Source organism: Falco punctatus (genome assembly GCF_963210335.1).
Source record: "Falco punctatus genome assembly, chromosome: 2".
Taxonomy (NCBI): domain Eukaryota; kingdom Metazoa; phylum Chordata; class Aves; order Falconiformes; family Falconidae; genus Falco; species Falco punctatus.
Window position 1 is genome coordinate 121,326,301 of NC_137581.1, and position 16,562 is coordinate 121,342,862.

The 16,562-nt window shown below is 37.7% G+C and overlaps 1 protein-coding gene across 1 annotated transcript in view; it reads left to right on the plus strand.

Annotated features, from left to right (window-relative positions):
* Nucleotides 1-16,562, plus strand: part of ABI3BP (ABI family member 3 binding protein) — a 157,542-nt gene that overhangs the window by 115,740 nt on the left and 25,240 nt on the right. The window contains exons 47-52 of the mRNA XM_080375959.1: nt 230-304; nt 5,827-5,922; nt 10,637-10,747; nt 13,474-13,557; nt 14,857-14,925; nt 15,822-16,034. Of these exons, the coding sequence (XP_080232085.1) occupies nt 230-304; nt 5,827-5,922; nt 10,637-10,747; nt 13,474-13,557; nt 14,857-14,925; nt 15,822-16,034 (648 nt within the window). The remainder of the gene's footprint in view (nt 1-229; nt 305-5,826; nt 5,923-10,636; nt 10,748-13,473; nt 13,558-14,856; nt 14,926-15,821; nt 16,035-16,562) is intronic.

Consider the following 16,562-nt stretch of genomic DNA (forward strand, 5'->3'; position numbering starts at 1 on the left):
TCAGAAAAGAAAGAAACCAAAGCTGTGTGTATCATTGCAGCAAGTGTTACTTTTCCATCTCTAATGTGGAATTTTTGGCATCACATAAAAGTCTGTTGGGTTTTCTTCTCATGGAACTTTTTTTTTTCTTTGGTTTCTTTTTTCCGTCTTTTTTCTTCTTTTATTCTTCTTTTTTCTCTTTTTTTTTTTTTCCTTTTTTCTTCTTTTTTCTTGTTAAACTCTTTCACAGCTCTTAGTAAAACCACGCTAGCACCAGCTAGAACAAAAGCACCTGGACTGCCAAAGTGGATTGCACCAACAGCAGGTAGAGCTGCAGTTTTGGCATTTGTTTAAAATTACCAGTAGAAGACAGGCTTGTGACTTCTTCAAATCATCTTGAGCCCTGCAAAATATTTCATTGTACTTGATTATAGAAGTTAATTCCTCAGAATGCTGTGTGTAATTGCTGCTACTGGTCAAGTTATATAATTCCTGACTGTCAGTATGACTGATATTGACACTCAGTCAGTGTAAACTTGCAGATACAAAATTATGTGGCTACTGTTTTCTGCTGTTTTCTAGATGATAGGTCCAGAATAATTGCTGGAAAACACTTTGCTGAAAAGGGTTACCCAATTGTTTAAGTTCAAGTCAGAAGGCTTGGTAAGAAAGCCTTAAAACCAGGTATCTTGCTAGCTACTAGCTATGCATGTGGTGTGTTCATGTCGGACCTGCTCACATTCGGCCTATGTGCTGTTCAGGCTTGCATACTTCAGCACCAAGGAAGTTCTAAGTTGATGGATGATAGAGAAGGGTGAGAACTGTCACTTCAACTCACACATTCTTACACACCGAGATAACATACACCCCTAGCCACAAAGATTTACTCAAAATTTTGGTTTGGCTGGGGGAAGAATCATTTGTGATAAATCCTTTTTCAATTGTACCTTGTTTTTCCATCCAATCAAAATAATGTTGTCAGTGCTAATGGATAAAGAATCATTGTTTTAAAAATTTAATAAAGCATGAATTTATTATGTTACTACGAATACCTTTTTTAAAAAAAATACAGCCATTATCTTTTTAAAAATAAATATAGCCATTGGTTAATTAAATACAGAATTTTAGGACTCTTCATCTATAACGCAAGTTTAAAATAATAAACAATTTAAATAAATAAATAATGCACATCTTCAAAGCAAACTTGGCTGTTCATCCACTGCTAACAGTGCTACTGTGTCCCACACTATTGCTCTGTGCTAGCCAGGTTAGGATAACCTGAGTAATATACCATCTGCTCTATGCATTCCTTTTTTTTTCTGTGTAATATTTCTCTGTACTGGGATTTCCAAAAGTACCTTTGGCAATTGAATACCTGTTGTTGACTTTTTAGTATGATTTGAGCTATTTATGCCTGCACACAATTTTGAGAAGCCCACCATGTTTTTCGAAGTGGCAAAACCTCAAAAGAGATGGTTGTGTATTTAAAATGAATTAAAAATAGCCTGTTCAGAACATGGCATACTCTTCTGTATTACATACAGAGTGGATGCCTTCATTAGAGATCTGTGCTCTTTGACTCATTATAGTCCTTCTGGCAGGTGAAATGAGCCCATCAAATTCCAGGACTATCAGAGACAGACAGTATTAAATGACCAGTGGCAGTAGTTGCGGGTCAGGAAGTTTTGTTCTTCAGTTGTGTTGGCAGTATCCTTGTGAGCGAGCTGCCTAATGTCTGATTTCCAAAACAGGCAGAATACACACAGGTCTCCAGGAGTAAGTGGCTTTTGAAATCACATTCTGAAATTATGCATAAATACACAATTATGTTAGACAGTATGTTAAGCTTTTCCCTTCTCTCATATAGCAGTAACCTTGGCTGAGGTATCTGTAGATTAAACAGAAGAAAAAAAAAATGCCTGGTAAGGAAATCAGCAGTATAAGCATAATAGTAGATAATAGCAGACATGTAAATTGTTACATGCGGTTTGTTGTGCTTAACACTGTTTTAGGTGACTGACAAAGTATTGTTTCAAGCAATCTTATTTTAAATGCTCCTGTTGGAGTGCCCGATAGTTGTCATTATTTCCATGTCTTTATAGTAGTTCCAGTTGCCAGGAAGATCTAGAGCTTTGGTGTGGTAGATGATATCAAAAATCGTCACAAGTCTATTACCTTGCTGCACGTGCTATGTGTGCTCACAGGTGAATAAGTACCTTCTTTTAGAATTCTTCCGGAAAACAGTACTTCTAGTAGTATTTTCCATTGCTCAGTTACAGAAGTCTTTCTTCTTTAAGTTATAGAACCATCCTGAATATGTGTGTTACCTAGATTTTGTGTCCTGCCAAATGAGCCCTTATAAACTAAACCTGGTGTCCACAGCACTAAGGAAGAGCTGGTATTTACTGCCTGCTGTCCGTTCTTTGTGCCCCCAACCCTGCTGATGTAGCAACTCATTGGTATCTTTCTGAGTCTGCACCTCTCTGCTCAGAAGTGTAGAGAAATCACCAGTGAGTTTGGTACGTTCGTGACAGGTTGAAAGAGGACTGCAGCTTTTCACAACTTTTCAGTCTGTACCTTCGTTGATGACCAGTAAGTAAAATCCCAAGTGTTCTGTAAAGCAGGTATGTCACATTGTTGTGACATATGCAAATGCAGTGTCTGAACCTGCCAGGATGTCTGTGCTTACAAAAACAATTTTGCACAAGTGAGTTCAGGTAATCAATTGAAGAAATCTTCCGTATCTCTCCCAAGCAATGTGCAATAACATATTGCAAAGAGAACTCCTAAGTCTGCAGAAAAGACTTGGAAAAGATAAATCTGAATCTTCCCAGATAAGCGAAATCAAAACGTTTCTTTTCAGGAGGTGACATCTTAGAGAAATGATAATACTTCAAGGTATCCAGATGATTTTGGGGGTTGGGGAAGTTTATATCTGCCGTTATGAAAATGATCTGTTGTTTTCTGTAGTTAGCTTACCAGAATCCTTAGTTTCTGATCTAAGCTGATCAGAAGCCTTAATTGGACTGTAAGGAACAGTATGTTTTCAGGCTTACCTTTAGATGTTACATATTTTTTTCTTTATCTGAAGAAGAGCACATTTACTGAAGAGCCATGGGCACTCTGTTGTTTGAAGACCAGTATGGATCTTCTAATTCCTTGCTGGGCTGGCACTGCTTTGGAATGTACTCCAGTTCTTCCTGACTATGCTCATTAGCCTCAGCGCAAAGATGTTTTACCCCATGCAGTGTGCCCGGCAGCTGCACGCCCAGATGATAAGTAGTGGGATTTGGTTTTTCCAGCAGCAGCACGTGGGGTTGCAGCTGGTTTCCTGACAGGCTTCTCAGTCTCCTGGCTAACTGTGGTGCCAGGTGGTAAACTGGACTGGGGGAGAGAGGCAGGGATTACCTCCTCATGACTAACATTCCTTTTAATTTTCTGCTTTTTTTAGCCATTTTCTCTAGAATTTCATTTTATTGAGATGGCTTTTTGTATTTGTCTTAGTGTTTGTAACTTCTCTTAGTTGTGGTTTATTTTGGAGTTTGTTTTTTTTATTTAATCCTAACCATTTAAAAACTGCTCCTGATCTGTTAAGCTTCCAGACAACCTTCACCAAACAAACAGAGCAACATTTCCATTTCCCTTGTGAAAGAAAGCGGTAGTTGGCTTTCATTATACAATGGCCATTAATTTTGCCTTCTATTTTCTTTTTATTTTTGAAACTGTGGGCGTATAACCAAGTTCTAGAAAAGCTCAAGCGTTAAGGTATTTCAGTTTGTTTTATCAAAGGCTCTTTTTCCAGGTGTTCTCTTAAAATGGGCCACCCTTCTAAGGTATTCCTGCTATTAAAGATGCAGTGGTTAGTTTTAAGGTGTTCCAGGTCCCATTAATATTTCAAGGAAAAAAGATAGAAGTAAAAGAAGACACAAACACACATGCAAGTAATACATCTATTCTCAGTTCTGTTAATTTTGGATGAACGTGGTAAGTCTAAATGCTTAAAATAAGTAAGTTATGTTAGCTAGCATAAGGCAAATGCTATGGTGATGCAAGCTCTTTGGTAGCCTTGTCTGAAAACACTAACTAACTTTAAAGTGCATTGAAATATTCAAGAAGAAGACAAGGAGATTTTTGTCAACAGGGAGGTGGTGTGGTTTGATAAGCTTTTTCGCTGAAACTTTGACTTATTTTTCATTGCTACTTTACTAATGGCAAAATAGCAGTGCAAGTTTCAGGGGAGCAGGGGTGGTGGTGGTAAAAAAAAATTACTACTTCCCTCTAGAATGTATACAATATTTCTTCATTCCTAGCTGATGTAACTCAGAAAAGATTGTGAATCTAAATTAGATTGTAAGGAGCAGAACAGAGGTAGGCTTTCCTGTAGACACTGTAAGATGCAAAATTAAATTAGACTTGTAACGGATACTTGGGTGATTTAGTATGATTTAGTCAATGTGCTGTATGTTTTGTTGATGTGTTTATTGTAAGATGAAGTTAAGAAACTAAATATACTCTGTGACCCATGGTGTACAAGAGCATTTTTCTTTTTAAAGCTGATGCTGATCTTCTCATGCCTCTTCTTCCTTGAACACCATCCACAGGAAACATTGATTAGCACTTTGGCGCTTTGTGTATCTGAAGATGTAATTAACCACTTCAGTTACCTGAAGACAAATTGCAGTTATACAAAAGCACCTAGTGTGTTTAGAAATTTTAGTCACAGGGACCAGATGACCTGTGTCCTGTTCCCAGCTTACTGCAAGCCTCACTAATCTTAAGAAAATCATTTAATGTATCCATACTGTGCACTGTGGATGCCTAAGGTATGCCTAGCAAGAATGGCCAATTAGTGAAATAATTGAAAAATTATCTGCTTCATACTGTTAAAATACTATCTTAATCTCAAAGCAAACTGAGTACCAGATAATAAACCTATGAAATTTTTGGCTGGAGTGTTTAGATCATGTTGGACTAGAGTTGGAATTTCATAATTAATTCAATATTGAGAATTATTTTTTTTTTTTAGAATTTTAAAGTTTTTTTTTAAATACATTAACTTTCAAGGGGTTTTTATTATGTCATGAAAACAAGTGATTTTTTTGTTTTTCCCATGATGAAATCGCAATGGATCTTCACACTCTACCATATATAGAACTTTTATAAAGTAAATATACTTGTTTCACATAGGGAAAGCATATTAATTTAACAGTTTAGCTGTCCTATAAATACCAGCATGTGAAGCAGTTGTTCTATACTAGGAGTAATTGTGTTGGTCTTTTTAATGCCATTTACTTCAGGGTTTTTTTAATGTGTTTATATAACTTTTAAGTAGGACTTTCTTTTATATACAAACTGAATTTTATGTACACTTTGCCTCCAGTATGCCAAATACGGTATATGTTTGGTTCAGAATTGCTCTAGCCATTCAATTTGGAGGATAACTGAGGATCATATTCTGGGGACAAAGACTTTGCCCTTTCCCAGAATCGATGGACATTGTATTCTGTCTACTGAAAAACTAGAATGTTCTCTGTACTCATCTTTCCACATATAATCTTGGTTTAACTCATCTGTTATCTCTTAATCTTATTAACTCTCTCTTTCAAAATACACTTTTCTCAAGGAAAGTTTAAAATTAAATTGCAGGCTCACTAGACCCAGATCACTTTCTACTTATTTGAATAGGAAGATAAAGGATATTACTAAGTTATCAGTAAAAACAAATGTGGGCCATATATGCTAGTTTAGCAATTAATGTTATCTAGAGTTTGATTGTATGCGATATACAAGTATTCTGTGACTTGGTGCTGCACTGTAGATACTTAGTTCATTTCCTTTGTTTCACAGATGATGTATATACACCTGAGGATATTGCCAGCCAAATTGGTGTGGATGTGGAAAAACCTTTGGAATATAGTGATACCTGGCAAAAGCCAATTTCTGGTAAGATTAATAAAAGAAGGCAGTATAGCAAATGTTAACAGTGATGAAAAATAAAAACACCATCTTTCCTATACCTCCACTAAGAAGAGAAAATAATCCTTATTCATTCTTATCAATACACCTTCTCCTGGCTTCAGGATGCTACTAAAAGTGACAAAAGTGAGAATATTTTGTAGTCACTACTTAGTCACCAACATATGTCGTGCATTAAAAATGACCTCTACCAGTTTGTATCCTGATGGTCAAACAGCCACAATACTGTAAACACTGATTTTTTCGTACTAATAGTTTCTACATAGCAAGGGAGAATACAGTGAATGATTTATCAGAAAGTTTTGTTGAATATCAGGATTGTTGGGAAAATTAGAACATTAGGCTTGAAGCAAAATAATAATGTGGAGTAAATAAGGTTACAAGGTTTTTTACGTGTGCTTTACCAGGCTTGTCAGTTTTACTTTTCTTGCAAGTGTTGCAGTCGTATTTTCAAATTTTTTTTCAATATTTTCGAAATATTTTTGCTGAAAAACAGCTCCCAAAATAAGCCTTCAAAAATAAACTTTGTGTATTTCACGTTTCTAGTCAGCTTTTTAGAAATTTTCAGTTTCAACTCAGAAGTTGTAGTATAGAGTGTGTTTGCATGCCACATGTGTACACACAAACATGTAAACACTTTACATATAGAGGATTTGTTTCATAAGCATGACCAAGAATGGAGCTTGTTTTAGCTGTGCTTTTTTTACTGTCAGAAAACCTGACTGAAAATAAAATCTTTTTGGTTTTACCCTTGCATTTACTATTCAGCTGCAGCTGCTCTTGTTAGTTACATTTTCCCTTGGAATCATGTTACTAGATTTAAAAACACAGATACAAAGATATGTCTCTAGTTTATAAACCGCTGTTTGCTCCTAATCTCTTCTGAATTTCCTTTGCACCTAATTTACCTGCACAGAGACAAGAGTCTATCTTGACAGCTCAGTTCTGATGTTTTATCTTTTTAAAGTTCATTCAATCTGAAGATTGTACTTTGTAAAGATTAAGTCCGGTGTGATATACTATTAGCAGTAGCTGGATTCAGACTGTAAGCTGAAAACAAGGATGGTGCTCTGCATTTTTAGTAGCTGAATGCCAGGCAGTGGTGTGTACTTAAGTAAATCCAGCTTGTGATTTGCAGAGACTGGAAGGTCATTTTGCACGTAGATTTGAAGGAACATCTGCATCTGCTTTTACTCATCCTATGACATTAGATGTTTAAAGTTAAGCTTTTAGAACTTTGAAGTAAACCAATACCTTGAACTGTAGTCATAAAAGACATTCGGGTATGACTGTAAAATTAGGTACTACTATTTTGTAATTTTCTTGTATACTTCTGTGATCTCAGCTCTCTTCATGAGGCTTTACTATGTATATCAAAATTCAGAATAATAGAATCATAGGATGGTTTGATTTGAAAGGAACCCTTAAAGATCAAGTAGTTCTATCCCCCTGCCATGGGCAGGGACATCTTTCACTAGACCAGGTTGCTCAAAGCCCTGTCCAACCTGGCCTTGAACACTTCCAGAGAGGGGGAATCCACAGGTTCTCTGAGCAGCCTGCGTCAGTGTCTCACCACCCTCACAGTAAAGAATTTCTTCCTTATCTAAATCTGTCCTCTTTCAGCTTAAAACTATTATCCCTTGTCGTTTCACTACAGGCCCTGGTAAAAAGTCTCTCTCCATTTCTCTTATAAGCTCCCTTTAAGCACTGAATATTGTAACAAGGTCTCCCTGGAGCCTTCTCCAGGCTGAACAACCCCAACTGTCTTGGCCTGTCTTCATAGGAGAGGTGCTCCAGCTCTCTGAGCATCTTTTGGACTCGCTCCAACAGGTTCCTGTCTGTCTTGTACTGCAGACTCCAGAACTGGGTGCAGTACTCCAGGTGAGGTCTTGGGAGAGCAGAATAGAGGGGCAGAATCCCCTCCCTCAACCTGCTGGCAGCACTTTGGAGGCAGCCCAGGATACCATTGGCTTTCTGGGCTGCAAGCAGACATTGCTGTCTTGTATCTAATTTTCCCTCTACCAATATCCCCAACTCCTTCTCTGCAGGGTTGTGCTGAATCCACCTGTCACCTATCCTGTACTGAGGCTGGTATTTGCCCTGACCCAGGTGCAGACCTTGCACTTGGCTTTGTTGAACTTAATGAGCTTTGCGTTGGCCCACTTCTCCAGCCTGTCAGGGTTCCTCTTGGTGGCGTCCCTTCCCTCAAGCGTATCAGCTGCACCATTCAGCTTGGTGTCATCCGCAGATTTGCTGAGGGTGCACTCAATCCCACTCTCTGTGTCATCAGTAAAGATTTTGAATGGTACTGGTCCCAATACGGACCCCTGAGGGACACCAGTTGTTACTGATTCACGTTTGGACGTAGAACCATTGACAGCAAGTCTTTATATAGGGCTCCCTAGGCAATTCCTTTTCCATTGAATATTCCATCCATCAAAGCCATCTCTCCAATTTAGCCATAAGGTTGTTGCGTGGGACTGTGTCAAAGGCCTTGCGGAAGTCAAGATAGGTGACATCCGTTGCTCTTTCCTTAGCGACCAATGCAGTCACTCCATCGTAGAAGGCTGCCAGATTAGTCAGGCATGATTTGCCCCTGTGAAGCCATGCTGGCTGTCTCTAATCACATCCCTGGCATCTGTATGCCTTGACATAGCTTCCAGGAGGATCTTCCATGATCTTACCAGGCAAAGAAGTGAGGCTGATTAATCAGGTGTTGCTATAACTTAGCCAGTATTTGCTTTTAAATACATTTACTTTTTCTGAAAAAGTGTGTGTTAACTGAAAAAATTACATTTATGCTACTTACGAGAAATGAAAAAGATAGGTTAGCACACAAGAATTAAGCTTGATATGTTAAGAGTCTGTCCTAAGAGGCTGCACACCCTCCTTTTTCATGAAGAGTGACAGACTCAATGAAATATATTTGTGGTCCACAAAGAACTCCTGTGATTAAATAAATCCTAATAATTCACCATGCACAAAAATCTGTGCTATCACAAAATCCCTAAATACTATTGTGTGTCCTGTTTACAGGCTCAGTCTCCACACTGTTAATGAGATTTGGTAGCATCATAGACCATCACCCTAATCATTGTGGTAATAGTAGAAGAGTAGGGATTCTTGGTTTTCCAGAGTGCACTACAGTAGATTTGCCTTGACACAGTGCACTGAATGGGATGTTTTGACTCGCATGTAACTGTTGTGGTTGTGTTGTTCAGAAGATACAATGGAAATCATTGATGAGTCAATACTTGCATGTTTTTACTCCGTAAATATCTCGGACAATCCCATTCCCTAAACATGGGTAAGGAGGAAATGAGTCATGGATGCTACATGTAGTAATATCTAGGGTATGATGACTTATACATACAAAAATGTACTCTCCTTTTTCAGGTCCTTAGGCATATTTTTTCATCTCCATCTAGGGATTAAGAATGAATATGAAACCTACAAGTGCTATTTTCAAAACCATTACGTCTTCCTGAGTTAGATAGAACATTATTTCCTGTCTTGGTCTGAGGGATTTTAAAAAAAAATCTGTTTTATAAGTGACTGCAAAAGTCCAAAAGGAAAAGGGAGCAGAGAAAGATGGAGATGTTCCTATTTGATTGTTGTGTTTCTAAAAAGGCTTTCCCAAATGTGTCTTTGGATCTTCTCCCTTCTCACCCACAGTCACTCTATTTATAGGGTGAGTTAAGGTCTGATATGTAGGGCCCAAGGTACTCTGTATAGCCAGTAACTCAGTATCAGGCAACTTGCACATTTGTTGACATTGGCAGCATTATAAGAATTATATTACTCTTGAAGATTTTCCCTTGTTAAGTACAAAAAGTCTTTTGTTACATAAATGTGTTGCACATATCTGCTGGTTTTTTTTCTTAAGGAATGAAGTGCAAAGGTGAACAGTGGAACAAAAATCTTTTCCTTCGTCTTTCCTTTTCATAATAAAATCCTTTATAATTGCCTGGAAAATACAGTAAAATGTTTTGTGAGTATGAATTAAGAAGCTTAGGCTGTCCTTTCAGACTTCACTGTCGAAGGACCTTTACCAGATAAATTTACTAGGTATTGGCTGGAACTGCTCATTGCAACAACCTAGCTGGGTGCTTCAGGAGTTTCCAACACAACAGCTGTCTCTAGCCATGTCAGCACATGGTGACTTTTTTTCATTTCTTACTTTTGAACGGCATAGAGTCATGTGTCCCTAATGATAATTTCCCTTTTGTTACATCTTTTGCTTTGAGCTGAGGGTGACCGGTGCATCAGTTAGAAAGTACAAAAGATTAGAAATTTTGTGGGTAGGATACTGAAGATGTTTCCAGGTGCACTGGGAGAGTGTTTATCGTGGGAAGAAGTATCCTCTTGGCTGCCAAAAAATTACCGTTGACAGAAATAAGTAACTACACAGAAAATGAATCACTGAAAGACTCGTACAAAATCCCAAGAGAGCTCCGTTTTTTCAGGTAAACTTGGTTTAAAACTCCATGGCACACACTTTCTGAAGAATTTAAGGCTGAAATACAGTTCATTTCAGCTCTTAAACTCACCTCTCAGCTTGTGATACTAAATCAGACATGAAACAGTGTTTGAGAAGTTAGAATATAACTTCTAATGGGTTTCTGATTTTATGGAACTTGAGGTTAAATAATTATTAATGCTGTCTTGTAATGTCATTCAGTAACTACATCGCCTGGCCCTCAGCATCCTCCCATACCTCCTGCCAAGCCTACGCAAATGCGAAGAAAACCCCTGCCTCCAAACACCGTGACTGGAAAACCAGGGAGTCCAGGTATCTCGGCCTTTTCAGCATACGCGTTTTAGTGTGGGTAAGATAATACTGAACTGACTAGCAGCGCATAGGAGAATTTTACAGTATAGATATATTATATTTAATCTGTGATATCTATAGAAACTAGTCTTCTGGAACATACAGGCCTTGTGTCTTTTTGTCTTCATACATAAACTCCATTTTGCTTTTATTTTCCTAACCTAATTATCAAAATCATCCCTGGAAAGGGAGCTGAAAGCAAAATAGCATAATCCAAGTCATCCTTTAAGAAGATCAACCTTAAGAACATTTTGCATCTACTAATAGCATTTGCAGTTACTGAATGTGCATGTCAAATGGGAGATATTGAACATTATGCTTAAATGCATACTCCCAACTTATTATTTGTAAAGAAATTCTGTCCCGTGTATATGGAACATCCATTAGCCACTGCAAATAATGAGCTAATAGGCACCCAGAAAACTTAACTGCACTGGGAAGTAGAGCAAGCTGAGTTATTTCATGTGCAAAGGGTTTAGCTTCATTCCTGTGCTACAGTATCAGTGTCAGAGCACACAAAAACTTTCACATTTCCTATTTTATTTCCGTTTTATCCTGAAGCTGATAATTCAGTAACCTTATGTATCTTTTGTCTGTAGATTGTATGTAAGGATCCTTAGGCTAATGTTATTCCACGTACAGAAACTACCTCATTATGTTTAGCATCATGAAAAAAGCTTCCCTCTTGGTATTACTCTCTGTAGTTTGCTGGAAGTACAAAGGTCTTGGCTCTGCTGTATTTTCTGTTGGCTTTTTTGGTTTGTTTTATTTGGGGCTTTGTGTGCTATTAAGGCAATAAAGACCTAAATAATTCTTCAGTATTTTGTGCAGCCGGTTAGAAGCAAGAATCTCCAAGCTGTATGAAACAAGCTGTATATTTACTCAATGGCAGAGCCAAGATTGAAATGTTGTGTCCATACTTGTGTTGGTTGGTGGTGTTTCCTTTGTAATAGCTATAACAGAATGTAAGACGTTGTCAGTCTTAAGCTGTAGCAAAAAAAATATGTTGACCTGATACATTTTCTTTGTCTAGGTGAAGTCTAGGGTAATTTTCTCCGTTGTCTAATTAATTTACCACTGTTTTGAAATTTCACACTTTTTCCATACGCTAGAGGCCAGGTTATGTGGTAGTCAGCAGTTAACCATACCTTCCTAGGCATTCAAGATGGAATAAATTGGTTAGATGATTTGGTTCTTCCTTGTGGGGCCAGTAGCAGATTTTCCTTTTTCTGTGTTTCCTAGTGTTTTATCCAGCTGAGTTTTAAACATCACAATTGAGTTTCTTCTGGTTCCCTGGAGAAACTGTTCCACAGTACTAACAGGAAAAATTTGCCTTGGTGTTCTTCTTGGATTTTCCCTTTCTGTCCTGTTTCTCATTAACACTGTGATTAATTCCTTACTTGCATCTTTCTTACTTGTCCAGTGGATGAGTGTTATGGGGATGTTTCTATGCAGACATTTAAAGTCTCCTGAATAGAAAAAAAAGGAAAGAAGAGTGTTCCAGAACCTTTGTGAAACTGGACTTTAGTGAGAATCTTAATAAATTTCCACTTTATTAAAGAATTTAATGGAAAGTAGGGATTTTTGTTGTTTTAAATTTGGTTCACCTGAGTTCTGCCCTCAGTCATCATGTTCTTCTGTGTCATGTATGTGGGGAAGGTAACTATATTATACAGTTCTTGACTTCTGGAGGTTGATTCCAGTCATGGAGTGGTTATCTAGGAGTGTCTGCGTGTTTTGTGAATGGAGTTCTTGTCTTTTACAGCTATTTTGAAAGCAATCAAGACATCCCTCACCACGGATAGTTTGCCTCTTGGAAAACTATTTTTTTTTAATTAGGTAGTAACAGCTGGGGCATAAAAGCAATGTCACATAATCTAAAATAATTTCTAAAATAGCTATTTCATTATGGGAGGTAATATTGTCTCTATCACTCAGTTTCTCTTCAATCTTATGGTGCCTACTACAGAATAGATCAATTCAGAAAGATAGCTTTTCCCTTGGGTCATGTAGCATTATAAATGTTGAAAAAGTTGGACTCTGGTTGCGTTCTTCTTACCTTCATTTGAAGGGCATCTTCATTTCATTTAGTGGAAACTCCAGTACTGTTCTGTGGTTAAACTCTTAATGCAGACCATGGTTAAGGACCAAGTGTTGATTGTTGTACATGTTCCAGCTGCAGCCTTGCTAGTATAGATGCTGTATTGAGAGTAGAAATGAAAGGACCTTAACTATATTTGAAGGAAGAACCCAAGTTTCAGTTACTGACTTCAGCTATTCTGTTTTACAACTCCTGAAGAAATGTACGCTTTTATTTGAGAAGCAGCAATGTCAATAATGGTCATTTGGCATCCTTTTACCAGCCCGTGTAGGATGCTTCTGTGCATTAAACCAGCCCATGGTCTAGCTGACTGAAGTTCTCCAAGACAATCTCCAAGTAGGAAAGAATTTTCTTACTGTGTTTCAGGAAAAGCTTATATTGGCAATAAGGACAACTTGGAACTTTCCTAAATCCCGCTGGAAGCTGTTGTATAAGTTTTGAGGGAATATCATATTTTAAATGGAAGTACTTGCTTCATGAGGCAGTTGTCACAAATCTAAGTTCTGTTTAGAAAATCAGAAAGCTGTTTCACTTTTTTAAAGAGTGAATGCCTTGTTGTCACAATTTCCTCCTTCTGTCACTGTAGCTAAAACTGCTGGACCAACAACACCTGTGAGGACAGGAACATCATACAAGACACCAACAGCTTTTGCAACTCCAGAGTATTATAGTAAGCATACTAAAAACAGTTCTGGTTTCTTTTTTTTTCTTTCCTTTTTTTTTCTTTTTTCATTAACACAAAGGTTTCCTTTTTTCTTTTGCTTCCGTTCCCTGAACTATATCAATGGATAGAAAGCATTCTGTCTGGGGTGATTCTGATGTCCTTTATGCCACTTTACGACTTCTCTAATTTGACTGAATTTATCTGTTTGTTTTCTGATAACATACCTTGGTAAATGAGAACATGACATCCCTTCCAACTTCCTAGAAATCAATGCGTGCTTAGTATGCTTTCAATACTATTCAGTGGCTACTTTAAATCTGTGAAAGGAGTAGAAAAGGAAATTTTTTCCTAAACATTTATTTTTGCATGGTGATAAATTCAAATTATTTTTGATAGTGATTGATAGTTCTCAACATGGTGTTGATATCCTCCCAGCTATCTGATGAAACTGCCACAATTTAAATAGAAAAAAATTATTAAATAGAGCTGTCAGTTGGTAATCTGCCCTTTATAAAATTGGGAATTAACTACAACTTCAGACCTAAATCTCCTCAAAGTGGCATACAGGAATGGGTTTGGATGAGGGTGCGCTTAGAATTTTTGGGCCAAAATATGCAGCTGTAGTTACATTGTCATAAATGATGCTGTTTCTGATTTGCCTAGATTTACAGTAATACTGAAATCCTTGATTCCTTATAATGTTCATGAACTCCCGGTGACCCTCAGTGCTCAGTAAAGCAAGCTGGGTGCTAAATTTATTGAAAAATGCTTGTGAATGCACTGTGTTTTGTCCGTTGAGGTTCATTGTCGTATTTGCATCTAAGAGAAGATTCTGTTCGGTATAGTGTCTGTTTAATGCAACACTGGTGTCGTGAATCCTGACTGTTGTACTCTCTGGAGACAGAATTTGTTGCTATTTTTGGTTCATATGTCAACATAATAGTGCTGTATATTCTATAAACGTGAAACAAGCTCCAAGCTAAACAGCCCATACAGTGCAAAAAGATCCTTTTAAAAAAGTCTAAAGAGCATTTTGCATATATTGGATTAATTGAATCCAGCAGCACTAATGAAGTCTGTTGTTTTGATTATGGCTATCTTTACACCAGTAGGTAAGTATGGGGTTTACCTAGCATCACAACCAAAATTGAATCCTTAAAAGGAAAAGACAGATCTGGCAGCAAAGATCTACCATGGAAGAGCTTTACCACGATGTAAAATGCCAAACGAACAGGGAAAAGCTGCAGTTCTAACACTGAAACTTTTTATTTCTTGCAAATTAAATCATATCTGTATTTCCCCTAGTTGATGCAACTGTCTTCAGCTCAAGCCCTACATCAGAAACAGATTCTTCAGGCAAACCAAGGTACCAAGGTAGGATTTTAATAGTTGTGGTATTTTTATTTTGGGGGAATATATGACTACTGACCTATCTTGTATCAAAATTATCTTGTTTGGTTATTCGAAGGCCAAAACTGTTGATTCTGTTTCACTTCAGTGTCAGACGAAAGGGCTGTAGTGCAGACCACCAGCATATTCTTGACTAACTTTTACTTCTGCTTTCTTCTCTGCTACTACCTCCTAGTTTAAAGTCTTGCCCACAAACGTGCTGTGGCTCTTCCTGTGTGCCACTGTATGTACGACTGCACACTGTGTGCGTTCCACCAAACCAAATGAAAGTCTTCCTGTGGGCCTGTAGCATTCCTGCAGAGGTAGTGCCCCGATACCAACGTGCCTTACCACTGAACAAGGTTACGATTTTGACAGCCACTTTAGAAACTGCAAGTTTAATGTTGGAATGACTCTGGACTGAACTTGTTACTCTTTCTGGTGAAACAAAGTGGTGATGGGCATTACATCTTTGTATGAGTATAGCACTCAAAAGCTGCAAATGGAATTGCAGTGTCATTTTACTATGTAAGGACTAAAGTTAATTGTTCTCTTTTATGACAGAAGTGAATCCTTTCAAGCAGTGTGTTTGAAACTAATACCGTCTAATAAACCACTAATACCTTCAGAGTGTTTTTTTCATCAGTGGTCCCAATGGGAAGAGGGTAAAGTCAGAGCAGATTCCATGTCTAACAACAATAAAAAAACCTAACAAGCAGCTTAATATTGAATATATGGGTTTTTTTCTTAAACATGTAAGTTTGACTTGTTCAGATTTTTACTTGCTGCCCTGAGATGGAAGTTGTGCACTAGGTGAAATGGCCTTGACATTTTGTAAAAACACTCTGTATTGAATAATGGCTCTTTCCTATTGCTCTTAGCCCCCCATGTTAAGTACATGAAGAAAGATGATGATGTGCCTTGCTCTATCACGAGCTCTCTTGAACATTTTCCTCAAGAAGAAGCTGGCAGCAGGGAAGAACCTACTCGTCCTCCACAAAATCCTCCAACCAACCTCACAGTGGTGACTGTTGAAGGCTGTCCAACTTTCGTCATATTGGACTGGGAAAAACCAGACAATGACACTGTTACTGGTTGGTTTGATTTCTTTCCTCCATTGGGTCAGAATACAGTATTTTCAGCTTATTTTTACTTTCACAGTGGTTTTATGCCATTTGAAAATTAATTTAATCCCAAGGGAGTTTAAGACCCTGGTGCGTTTATTTTGTGCTACTGTCAATTCCAGTGTGAATAAAAAAATCCCACTAGATTAGAAAGAGATTTTCACCAATATATCATTGGTGTCAGCGATGACACAAAAAATACTTAAGTATAACTCTGTATCTTCTCCTAATTTCTGGCTTCTCTCTGTACAGGATCTAGTAAGATCTAGTCAAGAAGTTCAGCAATGCAACAGTAGTCTTTAGTATAATGATGCATTCATATAACGTAGTCATCTTTCTTGACTTGAGGATGTTGTTGGTCAGTGGGCTGGACACAACAAAACCTTACACCCATCTAGTAGGTCAGTAGAACTCTGCCAGCATAATACTTGCTGTACCCGCCACAGGATCACCAAGTTCACGATGTTACAAGAAGCTGTTTGGGTTTTTTTTCATTTC